General features: G+C 32.7%; 2 protein-coding genes across 7 annotated transcripts in view; one reads left to right on the top strand and one right to left on the bottom strand.

The window, feature by feature from the left end:
- Window positions 1–19959, bottom strand: part of LOC132696176 (long-chain-fatty-acid--CoA ligase 4) — a 33305-nt gene extending 13346 nt beyond the window's left edge. Inside the window, exons 1-2 of one of the 5 annotated variants that reach the window (XM_060660861.1) lie at window positions 19802–19959; window positions 7670–7808 (exon numbers count right to left, since the gene is read on the bottom strand). In XM_060660861.1, the coding sequence (XP_060516844.1) occupies window positions 7670–7804 (135 nt within the window). In that variant the 5' untranslated portion in view covers window positions 7805–7808; window positions 19802–19959. Of the gene's footprint in view, window positions 1–7669; window positions 7809–9434; window positions 9646–17944; window positions 18104–19801 lie in introns of those variants that run through there. The other 4 variants (XM_060660863.1, XM_060660862.1, XM_060660864.1 and 1 more) reach the window with 4 other exon arrangements.
- On the top strand, window positions 9791–16761 carry LOC132696179 (uncharacterized). 2 transcript variants are annotated; one of them, XR_009618000.1, is made up of 2 exons: window positions 9791–15892; window positions 15946–16761. XR_009618000.1 is itself a non-coding variant. In XM_060660868.1 (2 exons), the coding sequence occupies exon 2, from the start codon at window positions 11417–11419 to the stop codon at window positions 12539–12541; it is 1125 nt and encodes a 374-aa protein (XP_060516851.1). In that variant the 5' UTR covers window positions 9843–9908; window positions 9990–11416; the 3' UTR covers window positions 12542–16761. The 2 variants fall into 2 exon arrangements, 1 of the variants encoding a protein (XP_060516851.1); XM_060660868.1 differs by having other exon boundaries at window positions 9843–9908; window positions 9990–16761.
- Window positions 19960–20078: the final 119 nt, after the last annotated feature.

Below are 20078 nucleotides of genomic sequence, written 5' to 3'. Positions count from 1 at the left end.
ATAGATAAGGATTTGCCTACAACAGCAAACTTGACAGAGGAAGCCATATAACAACAAGCGAGGAAGAGCACCAAGAGGAAGAAGAAGATGAAGAAGTTGATCTGGGATCACCACCAACCATTCAACGAGCCCTATATTCACTTAAGCTGCTACAGAAATTTTATGTATCATGGGAAAGATGCCGAAGAAATAGTGAAAATACAAGCCAAAGTACGAGATGCGTATTGGCATACTAAAAAAATTCAAAATAAAATGACCGATTATTTAAAACATTATATGTTAAAATTTTTATATAAAATAATTAAATATTACAGATCAAATATGCGTATTCTTATTTTTCAAGTGCTTATAACTCTTTATAACGAAAACTCTTTATAACTAAAAAAAGCAGTCCCTTCAATTTCGCTATATATAGTTTAGACTGCATGTCCTAGACATCTTAACTTTTGAGATACAGCGTGGTAAATATTTTTTTAATATCTGTAATACCACTTTAGATATTTTAATAGAATTTCACCTGTTTATTTTGGAAAACATTGTACGCCACTGAATTCTCTTAGAATAAAAATTATTCTTACAATCTCCAATCATTTCTACAGAAATTTAATTGATATTTTTCAATCCGATGTACGGTTTTCGCTGAAATAAATATAATCCTCTAATAAAATGAAGAGATCAAATCATAAATGAATGCAAACGTCACCACTGCACTGGTAAGAAATAGGGATAATAATTCTCTACATGCTATCATGTTAACGATATGTTATGACCATGTAGAGAAGAAGTTTTTATTTTTTTCAAACCGTACATCGGATTGAAAATATCAAAACAATAATTTTTTTTAGAAATAATTGGAGATTGTAAGAATAATTTTTATTTTAAGAGAAATCAGTAGCGTATTAACAATGTCTTCTAAAATAGACAGGTGCAATTCCGCACGCCCGCCGCTGGTGTATTTTAAAAAAATGGTGGTACACTAAACTTAATTATTTTGAATCCGTCGCACGGTTTTCACCTAAAAATAAAAACTAGTAAAACCTAGTAAAAGTAAACCGTACATCGGATTCAAGAAAAAATCAAGATATTAAATTTCTTTAGGAACGATTACTGCTTGTGAGAATAATTTGTATTTTCAGAGAAATCAGTGGCGTACCATCAATGTCTACCAAAAGAGACAAGTGAAATTCCGTACGTTCACCACGGGTGTATTTAAAAAAAAAAAAGTGGCACACAAAATAATGCCTCTTGATACATAGTACATGTGTGCCATATTTCATTAAAATATCTAAAGTGGTATTACAGCTATTTAAAGTATATATTTTATTATTGAAAACTTTACCACCCTGTATCTCAAAAGTTAATACGTTTAGGACCTAAAAATTGTCCCCTTATTATTATCATTCAATTAGAAAACACCCTCTTTATCTAGTAACGCTTTATGAAGTCGTTGCCTGGCGGTATGCTCGGCCAATATCTACTAGCCAGATTGGTTTTTCGCTTAAAAAGCCAAATCTCCTATACAGGACGCTCATTTCTTAATTAGGAAAATTAAAAAGTCTTATACAACAAACTAATAAAAACAATTTGTTTTAAAAAACTGTATTTAAATTAATTAGCCCGTATATAGAAATCAGAATTGAACAGATATTGGTTTTGGAGAATACAGAATTTAATATATGTAATCAGTGTATTGAATTTTATTGAGCGCGTCGAACAAGGATCCCTCTTTCCCTTGCTTTATAAATTTGCCTTATACACCCACCAGTGGTAAATACATTTTTGAATGTTGCCATTTAATTGAAAACGTTCGAACACTAAAAACTATACTAGTCAAGCATGTTTTGCTAAAACAAATTGCATCGCGTCTACCACCAAAATGTACGGTAATTTTTATCTGATAAACACACGTGTAGAAAGAAATTGGATCCTGTCTATCGGGCCTATGACAGGACCCTATATGCACACTGACGAGTTGCCTTGAATTTCAGAATTTTGATAAGATTTGTTTTCTCGTTATTTTTTGCATTTCTTTGTTGAAATATTTAGTAGCTATGTGGATCAATAATTAATCCAAAAACAAAACTAGTGCAAAGTCAAAAATGTTAGAACGCCCCCTAGCGACAGCCGCGCCAATCGAAACCATCATTTGACAGACGGATTTTCAAGTTTACACCGACGCGACCTTGATAGTAATAATAACGATTATTTAATTACTACTAGAAAAAACAGTAATTTGCAATTATTCATTGATTAGTTTTTCTAGAAGGTTTTGTAATGCAACCGCGTGTAAACAAATAAGACACCCTTTCACCCGCAGCGTAATTGCTTGCGCGGAAAACATTATAAATCAATAAAAACAAATAATGAAAAAACACCGATGATGTGCGATATAAAACAATATGAATGCAACGCGAAATGGTAGGTGTGAAGAATTATGAAGCTGTTCCGATTGCAAAAATGACAGCACATGATCATTCGTCCGTATACAGGGTTGTCCGGGGATTTACACGTTGTCTACTTGATTTTTCGAGTAATGAAAGTTGTTTCTGCAAAAATTAATTCTTATATGTTCACGCACAGTTCTGTGGCGTACTATTTTTATTTCGTAAAGTTAAATTTTTGTTAAACGCAGTGACTAATAGTCTATCTTTGAAAACGGTTTCAGCCATAGACATACAATCCAATTAGAAATTAATTTTTCAAAGAAACTTCCACAGGCTAGTCTAATACTTTTTAAAAAACGTCTGGATTCCTCGTGCGTCGGTTTTTGCTGAGTCGAAATTGCTGGCGTTTCGCCAATCATCCTGTTGGCTTCTTCTGAACTTGACTGAACGGTTTCAGTCAAGCTCTAAAGAAGCCAACAGCATGATGATAAAAAGTAATTAGAAATTGTTTATTATAATGGAGTCTAACAACCGAACGCTCCGTATATAATTATTATAATGTAAAGGGTAGATCGTTTATTATGGGATCAGAATCTGTTATTAAAATCAAAAACTCTTAGAGACAAAAGTTTACTATACTTTTAAAATATTATACTGTTACATATACAGAGTGTAGCAGCAACTTTCTTATTTTAAACAGAACGCTCGCTATATAACATAATTTCCAGACATTTTTCATATACAATATCCTCATCTTATACCTATGTCTTACCGTCGGTGACATTTTTAATTTGATGCCATAAAGGTTGATTTCCTAATAGACGGGGGCCGATTTTAGTGGTTGGGTATTGAGATTTTAAAAATAAATTTTAAATTTTAAATCGTAAAAGTCATTTTTTTCAAATTTTTCTAATTTTATCGTATTTCGTATTAAAGAAAAGGGACTTTGTATAGGGTTGCCTATTTGAAAAAGTTGAAAGTTTCGAAATAGTAATAAAACATTCTTTCACTTTAAAAATCCTGACACGACGAAACATGACAAAAAAAACAACCCTCACTACTTTGCCTTGCTGTGAGTTTGGAATTCAATGTTTGGCAGTTTTATGGTCATTTTTGGTGATTTTTTTTACTGTTATCGTTATATATTCGTTTAGTTAGTTCACGAATATATCGATCTTCATATATTTAAATATTTTTCACAGTGCCGTTACGTATTTTTAGGTTTTTATTACGTATAATCCGGCCCAATATATCGTTTATTTGTTTGTGTTTATAAAGTTTTAACGATTATAAATGCGCATTAGCCTTGAAGAAGAAATAAGATATTTCGAAACGTCGGCAAATTGAAATCTGAGTTTTATTGCCTGCAAGATCCTACAACCCATAAAAACAACTTTGTATATATTTTAGTAATAATAATTTTTTATAACACTCCTAAAATTTTAAAAATTCTCTATTAATCATTTAAAACTGTCTTTCCAGTGGGTTTTTGTCAATATGGATATTTTTCAGCAAATATCTAAATGTTCTTGATAAAATTTATTGCATTTTTTGACGTGAAACAAATTTAAAACAAAATTGTCAAAAGAAAAGCTATTTCTTTAGTTCTCGATTGTTTTTTTTTTTTCTGTCGTATTTTACCTTTATCTTCTTGGCCAATTAAAACCGTTAACATTTTTACAGTGGAAAAACGTTTTATTGCTAATATTTCGAAATCTACAACTATTCGAAATAGGAAACCTAAAACCATTTTCTTAGATATCCAATACGGTAGTATCATAAAAATTAAAATTTTTAGTTTAATTACTTTTTGGTGGCCCTGTATTTTTTAATTTTTAAAATATCAACATATACCACTAAAGTAGATTCTCCTTTATAAGGAAATAAACTCCAAATATATAACAAAAGCTTTCAGTCGGAGAAATCGATAGATATTTAGACTTGCAAAGGTCACTTTTAACATAAAATTCAAAATATGTCAGAAACGGTAGGTATATGATATTATGTATGAAATATGTATATAATTTTCCGAAGAATTATTTGACATACAGGGAATACCCTATACAATAAGAAAATCAATTCTTGTCCACGAAAACGCTTTCTATATATAATAATATTACATTTTGAAAGTATAAATCGACTTTTGTCTTTAAGTTTTAATGCTGCAGTAATAAAACTTAAATACATAATTGATTACCAAATGTGACCTAATATTAACAATACAGGTACATATTGTTGTCCCATATAAACCCAAACAAACTACTTAGTAAATCTGTCAAGTAATCACGAATCAAGAGCAACCACGTCATAGCATAGAACTGGTCCATTATCTTTGAATAAAAAAGACTTACTTTTTAATTGTTATGATGCGGTTAAAAGTAAAAACGCATCTTGTGGTTTTGTAATGGGAACGGTAGCAAGTAGTCAGCAAAAATAAAATTTAGTATTATATTTTTGAAGAATTAGTTGATCCCCATATAATTAATGTGGACGATGGAACTTGCCCGGATGAATCCGATCCTGATTAGTTTTGACAATCTATCAAAATTGAATTACCTGTACTTTCGTTGTTTTAGTACTGAATTTCAATTTTTTGACTATATATTTTATTTATATGCGAAAAGCTTTAATTTTATTGAATTTTATTTTAACTACTATTTTTATAATAGGCGAAGTAGTTGAAAAATTTTTTAGGTATTTAACGGAAAACCTATTAGGGTGATTTAAAAATGATGCTGGGCGCCCAGGACGGGTTTTGCATAAATAATGAGCAGTTATTCTGTCTTTGAAAGATAGACCATAAATGAAATAAGAAAAAGAACACCGTCTGACTAGTTTTAAAGAGAATTATATGACTTGTAATTACAATTGAAACGCAAATATTTTCAATCTGACTTCGAGAATTTCAGTTCAACATTTGCTATTTATAACAGCATATCCAGAGATGGAGTAGACAAGGACACATAGAGTAAAAGGATACAGAAAAGTCTTTATTGTTTTTGTTTCCTTTAAAAATAAGTTTTGAAGTTGTTTTGTACAGGATATGAAAAAATATCAAAAATATAACATTTCAGATTAAATGCAAAATGTTAATGAAATTTTAAAATTTCTATTTAAAACCAAAATATTTTCCGCCTATTTTATTTGATTGCACCTTTCAGAATTTTTATGTTGACTTTAGAACAGGGAATATTTATAATCAAAAATAATATTTATAGGGGTTCCAAAAAATCGCCAGTGCAATAGTAGCTATCAAAAAAAACAGATAGGTAGACATGTTTTTATTTTTCAAAAACTTAAAATTTTGAATTTTTGTTGGAAAATCTGTAATGTGACGTATTTTGAAATTTAAAACATTCGCAAATTTTTTGTTTGTATTTCTTTCGTCGCCTGTAGGCATTGCAAACTTTATTTTTAAAGCAAGCAAAAGCTTTTCCCGTATTATTTTCACCTCTTTGTCTATTTGTTCTCTTATCTTCTCCATCTGTGGACATACTGTAGACATTCCAGGCTTTCCATAAGTAATTGTATATGGCAAAATATGGGCTTCTTTAGGAAAAATATTACGATTTAACGAAACTTACCTTAGTCCAAAAGTTGATATAATCGAGCTTTTTGTACAAAATCTGGCAAATCGAGCTTTTTTTACATGAGGAATCCATTTTTCTGAATAATTTTTGGCAAATTATAGAGGGCGTCACTTTTCGTGAATTTGATACTTCCTAACTTTTTTGAGCTTTAGAATATGCAGATATCATTTTTTACACCGTTTTTACACAAAAAAGGTATACTTTTTAAATTTTGTCCCAAGTCGCCATTTTCGAGAAATTTAGGTTTGAAATTTTCAGTAGATCATTAATTAATATTTAAAATTTCATGTTTTTATGCCATCAATTTTAACATAAGCTAGATAATGCATATAACTGAGCTAATCTGGAAGTACAGACCTGAATAGAGATTTTGAGAGACTCAAAAAAACTTCGACGTCAATGAAAACAATTTTATGGAAAAACAAAATTAATTTTAAACTAAAGTAAAATACAAAAAGTATTCGTAAAAAAAAAGATTTCTAATCGCCAAGTTCGCCACGTTTATTGAAAGACTGCCTGATTTTAAACAATAATTTATCGTTTCGAAATAATTCAGCGGCATTTTCAATTCTATGCTATAATTCACCTAGAGTATGAACTCCTTTTTCATACACTACCGACTTTATATACCCCAAAACATAAAAATCAATAGGATTGAAAACTAGACTCCTAGACGGCCAACGCGTTTGACTTGACCAATCTTGCACGAAAATGAAAATTTCCGGGTTTTCAGCTACTGAACTAAAATTTCGTCATTCAGCTGCGGTGTAATAATTTTTGGTCGGCCCACAGAATCCCCCTTGGCGCGAAACCAACCAGTTGCGCCGAGTCTTTTTAAATATTCTTAAAAATAACGTCTATGAGCTCGCCGCTTGTGCGTATAAACATATCTTGTCAGGCATCTCAAGGAAAATAGTTTATTTCTTGTCATTATCGAAAAACCAAACGAAACTTTTTAAAAACACCCAAGAGACTGATAAACTAGCAGAAAAATTCACCAGAACCTACTTAGGTGCCTTTATCGCATTTGATTTAGTCAAAGCCTGCTTTGAAAAATTTTGCAAATATTTTATCGTGTCTGTTTTCGTCAGAGCCTACTCCGCACTAATTTACCGTCTTTTATTGATATGATGTTAGTCAAAGCAATTAGGTGCAACGAATATTTCAAAAGCGAATTTCTCGAAAACGACGACTCGGGCCGGGTGTGTAAAAAAGGTGTAAGAAGTGATATCAGTCAAAAAAACTATTTAAAAAAATCAAAAATGAAATTGCAACTTTGAAACCTTGTAAGTTCAGTTTCGTTAAATCATAATATTTTTACCTAAATAATCTCCTATTTTGCCATGTATCATTACTAATGGGACAAGCTGTATAAATTTGAATCATGAACATTTCCAGTAATACAAATTACGGAAATAAGAGAAATATAAGAAATTGCAGTCTTCAAAATATTGAAAAATACTTTTTTTTTTCAGTGATAACATGGGAAATGGCGGCGGTTGCAAAGAAAAACAAGCAATTAACTCATTGAGGTATTCGTGAAGGCATTCTTCATTCGAAATCGGTATTTTTGGAAATGAGGAACGCATTCGAAAAGCATTTCCTAGGAAGCGCAACCATCCGAAAGCGGTTATTCTGCAGCGAGCGAAGCAAATAAAAGGCTATTTTGCGGAAGACGCGGAGCGTCCGACTGACCTTGATTTTCCTGGACTGCTGACGAGCCCGCCAGGGCCTTTGGAGGATAACGTAGACGGGGAAAGTCAGCACGTCGTAAACGAAAGCCAGCGCTCGCAGCGCCCCCAAGGCTAACGTGAAACCTATGCTGTCCATATCCCTGCGAGCAAAAAAAAAACGGTAAGGAAACTTTAAGTTTTTTTATTCATATTTTATGTTAGGATAACGATGTTTAGGTGCAATTTTCACTGGATTATTTAGCGCTTATTTGACTAACTGATTACATAAAAAAATAGTGGTAAGGTAAGCAACCGCAATCACGACAGAGCCTAAAAAAAGTTTATTAAAATGGGTTAAGCCTTTTGAAAATATGGACATTTATTTTCCTTGCAGATATAGAGCAAACCGCATTAGACAAAAAAGATTGGACTTTATCTCAGTACCAGTAATTATAATATATAATAAAATAATTTCCAGCATTTTCCTTTGATTGATTTACTTTTTTTTTTCGTGCATTTCCCTAATACCGTACCCTTTACTGGGAGTACCGGTATACAGCAAGTTCCGAAATCAATACATTAAATATTTATAGCATGTTCTATTTAGAACATAAGCCCTAGTGTCCTATATAAACATATGTATAGAAACGCTTCGTTTCCCAGATACACTGTGTTGAAATTCTAAGGAAAAAACTATTTAAAAATGTAAATATTAAAAACCAAAAGTCTAAAATCTGGTCGGACGCCACTGGTAAATTTTTACAAAAATATTCGGCATCCAAAACTATATTTTGTTGCTTGTAAGCAGTGTGCAAAATATCAATTAAATATCTAGAGTGGTTTGAAAATTACGATAAAAACATTGTTTTGGTTAGTTCTTGTTTTTTTCGTAGGTTTCAACACCCTATGGTATCTCGACAAGGAAGAATTTACGATTATTTTCGACGAAGAATGTGCCATAAAAATTTGGTGCATTAATTTGGGAACACCCTGTACAAAAGAAAGTTTATTTTTTTAAATAACGTGTATATTTATAAATAAAATATAAATCAGTATTTTGGTATTTCTTACATATACATACATAAGTTAAATTATTATAATTTTTAACTTTATGAAATTGTTTTTTTATTTACACAAAATGACAAAAAAAAACTGTGAACGTCGCTTGGTTTAAACTTGAAAAAAAAACAAAAAAGAAAATGAACGCGAAATTTCCTAGCAAAAAAAATTAGGATTGACATCTAAAAAAAATACTGATGAACGGATAATATGTAAAGAAACAGTTTAGGTAAATCAATCGGCAACTTATCAGGTGACAAAGCCCGCGTGTCCGGCAAAACATCAACATAAATCATCATTAACACCTCCAATATTGTGATTAACAATAATTTATTGCAAGTGGATTATTACGTTTCCAGATAACGATCCTCCCAAAACAGCACTTGAGGAATTTGAAACACCTGCGGAGAGAGTTCTGAAGTTTTTTAGGGAGGTAAACAGATCGAAAACTGCGTCAACAATGCCACATCAACGCTCGAGTTTTATGAAATAATCCACACAGTGGATTATTTCATACAATAGTGGAGCCTGTTTGTCACTAGGTATTCGAATATCGAGCTTCTCTTAAACTATTACTGAAAAAAAAACAACCTCTACCTACTATGTTTAAGAATGTGTATACTTAATGAACCCCATTAATCAAATCAATAAAAATTTGCAAAAGACTTAATAATTCGAAGCAAATAAAGGATTCGCTGGACACTTGGGTCAAGGTTACGAATACGTACCCGATATACATCATTCTATCCAACGAATTATCCTCCAAAATGCAATTTTCCCTAAAAAACGGCACACAAAAACAGAAAAAAGAAACACACACAAATCAAGGTACTGTACCGTTCAGCGTCACGGACGCAAATGGAACGACATTCATTTGTCCATCAGATAAAAAGAAACACCACTACAAAAATTATTATTAGTTGATAACCGGAGGGACCGATAGATAAAACAAAAAGTTTGGCGCATTCGACAAGTAAATTGCGACGGGTCAGTCCCAGTGACCGAGAAACGAGCGAGGCTTCGCACGGGGCGTCGATTTTCCGACAGGGGGTGGGTTGCGTGACGAGGGGTACGTATATCATATATGAAAAAAAAAACAATCCGAAAGCTATTTGTTTTAATACGGCAATGCATATAACAACTTTGGTAAAAGAAAGAATGTCGCATGAAGCTACGTAGTTTTGCGGCTGCGTATTACGCAGGTGACTATTATTTAAATATATTTTTGTCGACTTTATGTTTATTTTTCTATAGTATGAAAAATAAACAATGTTTTGTTTTAGCGAAACATTCAAAAATATCAGAGTTCATATCCATCGAAGATCGATCGTGTAATTTTAATGCAGCTCCGTATCGTTTTTGCAATTATATATTTCCCATTTTGTGTAATAAATATTTTTCTATGAGATACGGTTAAGTAACGCTAAAGCGAATATCCGGGGTGTTTGAAATTAAGGCACCAAATTTTGATGAAACTGTAAGCATTTTTTTTGTAAATGATATTTTGCACACTGCATTGTACGCTGCGAAATATTTTTTAAGTATTTTCTGTTAATAAAAATTTTACAAAATTAAGTTAAACCTTTACAATGTTACTTTTGCCATAATATTGGACAAAACGGTTTTTTTTTCTAAAATAGGAGGCGTGCCATTTTTTTTTTCCTAAAAATATTCCATAAAACAAATATGGTAATAACGTCACTCACTGTTTTTCTTTTAAACAAGAAACATAAAAAAAAATCCTTTCGGTGCTGAAACGTAAGGTACAAAACATCAATGAAATATGCAGAGATAGCTTTCCGACAAGGTTCCAAGTTCACGATCAATGGCTTGATGCGTCAAGTTCCTACGTCGGCTGAGTAAGCGGTACTACCAAATATTGAGCGTCATCGATCAAAGTCGGAAATTAAGAATAAAAATTCTGGCAATTGGGTGTACGAAAGAATATATCAAAGTCTAGACGGATCAATGGAAAGATAAGGGCGCAGATTAAAAAACATTTTAAAATGAATCATTCTGTAAAACTATGTTTTACAAGAACTGTCACGGACGTTTTACGAGGCGGCCGATACGAATATCCAATTTGACTTCGGCAAGATTAGAAAAAGTAGCAGCTCTAGGATATTATACAGTAAACACTAGATAACCCATAATTTATGAGTTTAATCTTCGGAAAGGCGATTACCGCTTATGTTTTAATCGGTAGTTCAAAGTTGATGACTTGTCACGGATTACTAAAACGAAGGGTCTTGGTTACAGTACATACCGGGTGTCGCAACGATAGACTAAATTCAAATATTTAGAATTATACCGGGCGCGTCACAAAAGTATGATAAGATAGGGTCTAAATTTGGTCTAGCGGTAAAGTTTTGCATTTTCATCACGTGGCAAAATTAATATTTTCTCAGTGAATACAAAAGTTACACTTTTATGAACTTAAGAACTAAGCGTCATATCTGTGCTTCGTCCAGAAATAATCGGCATTCATAATACACTTTGTGTATAATATAATATTGCAAACTGTGAGATTTAAAAAAATCTCGTATTTTTTTACATGATGTAGCCTGTAAAAAAATCTCATATTTTTTTTACATGACGTAGCCTGTTAGCGTATGGGGCGATTGTCTGGTGGACAAGAACCACGCAGGGGGAGGCGATAAGGCGGCTGAGTAGCGTGCAAAGACTAGCGAGTCTGTGCGCTACGGGGGCCATGAGCACAACGCCCACTGTAGCGCTGGAGGTCCTACTGAACATCCCACCAATACAGATCTATAAACAAGGGGAAGCAAGATCCGCAGTATATAGATTACTGCAAGGCCAGTCCCCAATAATTGGTGGACATAGCACGAAACATAACAAGCTTTACTTGGAGGTAAGGGCGGACAATGTCCTAGGGCTGCCTACGGACAGCACAACACCTAAGTATTGCTTCGTTAACCACTACAGGACTCAAATCCCTGCCAGAGAAGACTGGGAAAACGGGCCACCAATCAAGGCAGAAATAACCTGGTATGATGGCTCAAAAACTCAAGAAGGAGTAGGAGCCGGAATATATGAACCCAGGACGAAAATGAAAATCTCTATTCCAATGGGTAAGCCAGCAACAGTATTCCAAGCAGAGATCACTGCACTAGAACACTGTGCAAGAGAAATAAAAGCGAGGAAGATCCGTAACAAATCACTTGCAATTTACACCGATAGTCAAGCGACTATAAAGGCCCTGCAATCTAATAAAATAACATCCAAGTTAGTTCTGGACTGCCATAAGGCATTAAACGAGATAACAAGCCAGAACAAAGTTACTCTATCATGGGTACCGGGGCACGGAGGGCATAAAGGTAATGAAGGCGCAGACGACGCAGCCCGCGAAGGGTCGTCCATGCGCTTGATTGGACCAGAACCCTTTTGTGGGGTGGCCAAACCCGTTGCAAAAACAGCCATCATGGATTGGATGGACCGAGAATCCCGACGATGGTGGAGGGACATGCCGGGACAAAGACAAGCCAAGGAATTCCTAAGGGGCCCATCGGCCAATTTTACAGAGGACCTACTAAGCTACAATAGGAAAGCCGTAAGAATAATGGTAGGTCTGCGGACGGGCCACTGCAGGCGTAAGAGACATCTAAGCCTGATGGAAGTGGAAGAAAACACAGAATGTAGATTCTGTCAGGAAGAGGAGGAAACAACCGCACACGTACTGTGCCACTACGAAGGCCTAGCGAGAGTGCGTTTCCATCTGCTGGGCGATATCAAACCAGAGGCAGAGAGAGAGAAGGAGCCATTATCGAAGTTGTTGAGTCTGGTTAGAGAGACGAACCTGGATAAAGCTCTATAGCTATGGAGAGAGTCACAATAGATCCTCTGGGTAGCAGTGACGGACAGGCTGACTGCTAGCTCTCCCAACTGTTAATCTTAATCTTAATCTTACATGACGCAGCCACTCAACTAGTGTAGAATTTAAGACCCTACAATTTTTGCTAGATATGTCCTATATATATGTTTAATAATGTTCGACAAATTTCAGTTCTTTCATCATTTTTTGTAATAAAACCCACTATCACCCGGCATATTTTATTTGGAACTAATATTACCGGAGCGGTGAGACCCTACCTTACTTTATCGTTGGGACACCCGGTACAGTGCCGATACTTACAGGTGTGAATCTAGGGAGATTTAAAGAAAGTTATTATCAATGTACGTCGTAAACCTTTTAATTGTTGAACTCGATGGTGTCAAAAATGTTAAGACAAAAATAACTTTCTTATCACTATTTACTTAAGAAAGTTAGTACGCACCTTTTTATCATTAAAGGGCATTTTCTGACGCAATTTTTTTATGTAACATTCGTACGGGGTGTGAACTGAATTTTTTTGAAGAAAAAATAATACGCTTTGCTTTTTAATTAAATTAATTAAAAATGGAGCGAATTTGGTCCATCATTTTCTCATCGATTCGGTGATATTGATATTTCGTAAGCACAAATATGAATGGAAACATTTTTAGAACAAAAACTAATTTTCACCTTTCATTAGAAGTTTTTTTTAACATTTAATACCTTCGAAATTAATAGTTTTTACGACATACATATGTTTACATCAACTTGTAAAAATCACCCAAGGATTCACATCCTCGCATCGTCACTCAATTAATAAACACCCTGTGTATAAGAATATCGGGGTTTATTGGTTTTCTTTCAAAGTTAATTGGCATAAAAAAAAGTTGAATAAAACGAGAAAAAAAACGAATTCCCCTGACATTACATCACTTAAATCCGTTCTGTCAGTTTTCCAAGCCAACCTCTAAATTTACTAATTTTTCCTGGCGAACGGCAACCTTGCGTATGCATTAAACGACAATAGCTTGGATTCCAAGCCACTCTACACGCATCGAGTGTTTGGTTTTCGTTTCTAGCGTTGAACTTTGTAACGATCATAGATAAGGACAAATTACACATGCATGAATATTTTTATCTCCCTGATTACCTACTAATTCGCTGTAATTATATACGATCATACCTACCGCAATTTTACTGTACGACCACACGCAAGCATTTCCGAACTTTGACACCGGCTTTTGTTTCATTTATTTGACCGTGAAATTTAACCAAAGCCTGACGAAGCCTGAGAATTCGTTATATATAATAAAAAAAAAAAGACGGCGGCTTTTTGAGATTTCCATAAATCCTTTACCCCAATTACTTTTTTAAACCGTCCCGAGAGTGACATTTTGGTAGTTTACATGAAAATGAAGCCAAAGTCAGTTAAAGCTACTAGAGATACAGAGGGCCCGCCTAATGCCAATAATACACGAACTTGTGAAGCAACTATGAACATTTTTTTGAGAAAATCCAATCCACAAGTGCATCTCGTTTTTAACCAATGACCTTGCGTCATTCGACAACCAACGTGGCCGCTGACAGATCCTCATTAATTTTGGATGGGGCATGTTTACTGCAGTATTTTCTCAAAATCCTTAGATCGCTTTGAATGTTCTGGGAAAACGAGTTTCACATATGGAAATCGGTGTTTAGAAAGAAAATGGAGCAAAGGTTAGTGGGCGTTTATGATATTCAAACTTCAAGTCTAGGCCCTAATTTTCCAAACATTACATGTGAGAATGGTATTTTTCTAGACCTGACTAATGAGCAGGAGATTAGCCATATCATATCTCAACTGAAACAAAACTCAACCCCAGGCCATGGCTGGGTGACACTCAAGGAGATACATAACCTAAAAAGAGATATTATTAATAAGGTTTTAAGGTACTTTTATGTATGTCCAATTTTCAAACCTGGGGGAGAGAATATATGAATAATACAGGAAAATTGCGGTGATAAGAATCTTCTCGAAAATTATAGAGAAAATAATTATTATGACGGAAGTATATTCAAATAGAACATTTTCAGTATGGTTTCGTTAAACAAAGCAGTTCACTGGGTGCAATCTTCAACCTTATTGACTATGATTCTAGGGCAGTTGATAAAGAGCTTTTGGTAACAATAGTATTTGTTGATTTAAAAAAGGCCTTAAACGTAGTTAGCATTGATGAAAAAACGTAAACTGGGAGGAATATTATATGCTGTGCCTGTTGAGTGAATGCGAGATTAGTCAAGGGTCTGTGCTGGGGCCATTACTGGGCTCACTGTACGGGCTGAATTAAAAAACAGCTGGACTTGGAGCACAAACTTCGTTTTTCCTGATAATACTGTGTTACAAGTTGGAGGAAACAATACTGTAAATAGTGACCTTAGTCTCTTCTGAAGTTGGCTACGAGTAAAATATAAGAAGCTACAATTTATAACATTTAAACAAAAAAATAAGCAGATCCAAACGTTTAAGGTTCGAATAACTAATCAAAAATAGACGAGCTTTAGCATATAAAGTATAAAGTAAAATATAAGGTCTGCTAGTTGATATTAGAGCATATTGAATATATAATTTAAAAAATAATATCAATGATTTCCTCTCACATGTGGTAAGACTAATTGAAATTAATAAATATTCCGAGGCTTAGTACTATATTGGACTTTGAACAAATTTAATTAATTTACAAAATATTAAATAAAATACAAAAATCCAATATAACTATCACAGCGGCTAACGATGTGCGTGAATACAATGTCTAAATAATATTTATCAACAAATTATTAACCCTAGCTAGCCATGAAGACACAAGGTTCCAGAAAACGTAAGAAATACGAAAAATCTTACACTTTTTGTTAAGCAAATTAAAACATATTTGAGTATTGTAAATAAGTGAATCTCTCCAACACTGTGATAAATAATTGATAAATAATCGAGGGCAGAGCTGTTAAGTACTGTTTATACAGAGATAAATAAATGTTTTAAAAAAATGTATAGAGGCAATTATTCCCTTCTCTATGAAAATATCAAGGCTATAGAAGTTCCACTACATGAATTAATAACTATATAAGAAAAACCCTTTACGAGTGCCTTTTCGTTACTTTGACTGTTTCAATTTAGTGTAAGTCGAACGAAATAAATAGCCTGATATTTTGACATGTTATAGCTTCAGTCTAAACACGACAATTAAATTTCAAAAATGGAGTCTGAAGAATACAAATTAGTGAAAAATGAAATATTACGTAATGAAATTGTTCAAGCAACCACAAGAGCACCGTCCGACTTATTACACCATCAGAACAAATAAACCAAATTTTTGAAAAGTAATGCCTGAAAAAGAAGGTAATAAACGTTTGTGAAGACGTTTTATTGGCAGATTTATCAGAAAAATCAGAAAAGTTAGGAGTACAAACTCAATTGGAGGCCATGCTACATACCACGAAACACCGACATAAGCAAATATTTCAAATTAACATGATATAAAGCAAAGAAATCGAGAGTATTAAATAAAATGTATATCGATAAATTCGTAGTAAAAGCACCAGATGAACAACACTTTCTTATGACCGAACAACAAGCGGTAGACATACATACCATAGGTAAAGCTCCTTTCAAAATAGCCAAATAGCTACTTTTTTAAAATTATCCAATCGAAACAACTAAATCAATTTTAGAAAGATGTTACGTATTAAAATTGACATGTCTTATAAAAAAAAATTGGTTATTTTTGTAAATATCGTTTTATTGGAACAGTTTCTACAAACGTGCAAATTTTCGAAAAAATCGGACAGACTTTTTACTTCCTAATACAAAGAAATTGGAATCAAACTACTCAGATGGATTAGACTGAATAATTGTTCTTTAAATTTAGTGCAAACACCCGTTTAGTTGTTACCTTTAAATTCAGAAGCGTAAGAAAAAATAAAATATAAAAATGTTCCCATATAAGTGGTGACGCTGTCTAAACAACAACAATATCGAATTAACATTAATACATTTTTTACATCAACAGCAATCGCACTTTAAAACACTGAGTAAATTGCTCATCAATTATGCTTTTAAAAATTTGAACATAAAAAAGTTTTATTTAATGGATCAGTTAAAATAAACTTTTGTCAGAAATAAAAGCTCTTAAAACGTCAAATAAAAAGTCATTTTTTGAGTTCGTTAAATTTTATTTAGAAATGTTCCATTTGCATCATGTCTAGACGTTATGCATGTGTGATAAATATGTATTGTTGGATCAAAACAATGGTAATGAACTAACAAAGTCGATAGCCGATACACGAAGGAACAAGAGGAGGGCTGAGGTATTTGTGTAAAAAAGTGAACTTGTCAATCAAATGGTTTTTAATTGTTTTCGAAAGCAATCAAAAGTAATAAAAAATGTTCACTTACAAAATTTCCAAAGCGTGAAAAATAATAGGAAATTTGTTTAATATATATTATCATTAATTATATTACAATACATAATATTGTTAATCACATTATAATAGGTAATAAGGAAAAACAATTGTGGTCAACACCATAACAAAAAATTAATTACTATAAACAAAATTATGATTTTTCTAATACACGGTATTTCAAATTAAATATGAAAAAGTTTAGACTGCGATTCCTTGTTTAAAATAAAGGATAGTTCTATAAAGATCAAAAGCCAAACATTTCGGTACAGATATGGCGATGTTTTTTTTTTCTTCAAAACGAAAATAGAAATATTACGGAAGTATTACTATTATAAAAATACACTTTGCATATTTTTTTATTTTTTTAATATAAACGAAGGGGATACCATACATGGGTTTATTAGAAATTTTTCTCCTGCAATGTTTACATAAAACTTATAGTTTCCAAATAAAAAAATAAAATGTAAAAAAATCGCGGGAGACAAAAGTTTCTAAATAAAATATACAATAAATAATGTATATAATATTTATGTCACTGCATAATCTTTTCCTTCAATTTAGTTAAGAATGACACGGAGAGTGTGAAGTATGTTTTTATAATAGTAATATTTTATAGTTCCATGTAGTTTCGTTTTTAATATAAAAAATAAAAACAAACTACCCTTTACTTTAAACAAAATTACTACAAATTATTTACTTATAAACTTACGAAGGCCCTGACTTTTCCGGGGTTTCTACTAAAAATTAATGAAAGATACGTAGAAGATAATGCAGCCATTGTCAGTTTTGTTTTAAAGTCACAAATTACACATTAGTTTTAGGTACTGTTTTTTTTGTTTTATGCAAAGGTTATATATTTTTATTCTTCAGTCACTACTATAGTTCCTGTGTTTTTAGCTTATTCTGTTTTTTAATAGACCAAAAGAATTACTGTGCCACGTGTTTTTAAAATTGAAAATAGGTACTTACAAGATTGATCGGTCCTGCTATACTATATACACTAAATTAACACAGCTTTTACCGATACAATTTGGGAAACACTAGCACCAAATCGCAAATATAGTTACAATCCAGTGTGAAAATGTAGACTAAATCTCCGTTATACAATGCATTGGAAATTATACCTCCCCAACTTGTCTTATCATCGCGCTGATAATAAGACCCGAGACTTTACACCCATCAACATCAATCAACATAAAAAGGAATAAACCCATCAGCGGTTTAATCACTTATAGTGTGAGTGATGAAGGTTGCAACAAATTAGTGAGACCGTCTCTACTCGTATAATAATATTAGGAACTATTTGGTATTGATAAGGTGGCAATCCTAATTCTCAGACCGATCTAATTCAACGTTAAGGCAGCTGCACTAGCCAAGGTTTTAGCCATGCTGTTTCTAAAAGTCTGGGTAAGCGTAATGATAAAACTGCATCTATAAATTGCTCCAAAATAAGTAACCCCTCGTCCCTCGCAAAATCAATTCAGATTTTATCAGTTGAATATTTTGTAATATAATTCTTACGTCAATCCTACTTGACAAATATATTGAGTGGTGTAAAAATATATACGCCCGTTAAATTTTTGTACGATACTTATTTTTTCTCGCCTTTTTGAAACGATTCAAAAAAGGGAAACCCGTGATCCCAAATTTCGATGTACATATTTTAATTATTAGAATTCAGAAACCAAAATGTTGTTCCCATATGTAAAATGTGTCTTGGTTAAAACTATTAAAATAAAGTTTAATGAAAACAGCTATGGTATAATTAATTAATTGTATTAATCATTAATCATCGAAACGGAAACAAAAATATGTATAAACAATCCTAATAATGGTATTCGAGAAAATAACCAATCCATCTTTCAAACTATACCATTTAAAAAATAGGAATTGTTATGAGCTGCCAATAGTTACCAGGTATTTTCGTCAATTAATTTTTGCTTTGTATCTTTGTTTTAAATTAAGATTTATAAGAACAGAAGCTGACGTTTAATTATTTTTAATTTTTTAGTATTAAAAATTTCCATTTAAATTGTATTCTCTTAGAAAGACAGATTCTACAAAAATAAACATAAATGCAATGCAATGCAATTCGTTTGGAAAAAATGCGCTGGCAGTTTTGTTCTGAAACTAACAATAATAATATTAATTCACAATATATGCAAAAACTCAACTCAACAAATGTTAGTGTTTATTGCAATTCTTGTCTTGAATAAATTACTCACTCCATGTAAAGACTGTTAACTGATATGGCAGCTGTTCAAAAGCAGGTTTCACTATGTTTCTGGCCAATATTGACTTTATTTATTTATATCGAATTTATTTTGGGTATGACCTATTGTTATACTAAAGGCAAGGTGTAGATCTAAGCTAAATATGTATATCTAGCAACATCTTTTCACCTGTTTAGGAATATATTTTTTTGCTCTGTCAAAATCGCTTTTTCAAATAATTCTTTCATACAAAAACCTAAAAACTTACACTATGCGTGGCAACGTGTGTTCCCCATATCATTACATAAGAGTCCATAAGTCCAACGTTAAAGAAAACATTTCTATACATACTCATTCAGATCGTCGTGACCCACTACACCTCGATCATAACCTATATTCATGCAAAGCAACAAATTACGCCTCAATTGAATAGCTAATTTTAAATTTGAAGTTTGGAATAATTGTTATCGCCTTAGGGTCACCCAATAGGGAATTTTTGACTATAATTAGAGGTAATTTACATTGGATCTGTTCACTATTTTAAGCCAAAATACCGTTACAATGAATCGGAACTCAGACCTACTTGTAAAATGAAAAACGCCGCGGTACTTACCTACCAAAAACGTGTTTTTTTTTTTTAAATTAAATTCCTATCTCTTTTTTAACAACAACAATTTAAACACACGCACCAAAAGATTTAAAATTATTGCAAACAAGAGTCCGCGTGCTTCAAACAGTCAACAATATTTTTGAGATCATTCTATCTTCGTCCGCTTCGCCAATCGTAAACGTTTGCGAGCGGAAGAGCTCGGTGGCGTGATTATACGTCATCCCCAGATCAATATATTTTTTTAATAGAACGTTAATTCATATTTGCTAGAGAAACTAAT

Source organism: Cylas formicarius, unplaced genomic scaffold, assembly GCF_029955315.1.
Source record: "Cylas formicarius isolate icCylForm1 unplaced genomic scaffold, icCylForm1.1 PGA_scaffold_1__22_contigs__length_36826433, whole genome shotgun sequence".
Taxonomy (NCBI): Eukaryota; Metazoa; Arthropoda; class Insecta; order Coleoptera; family Brentidae; genus Cylas; species Cylas formicarius.
The sequence above is the reverse complement of the archived record's forward strand: the minus strand, read 5'-3'. Positions and strand labels throughout refer to the sequence as shown.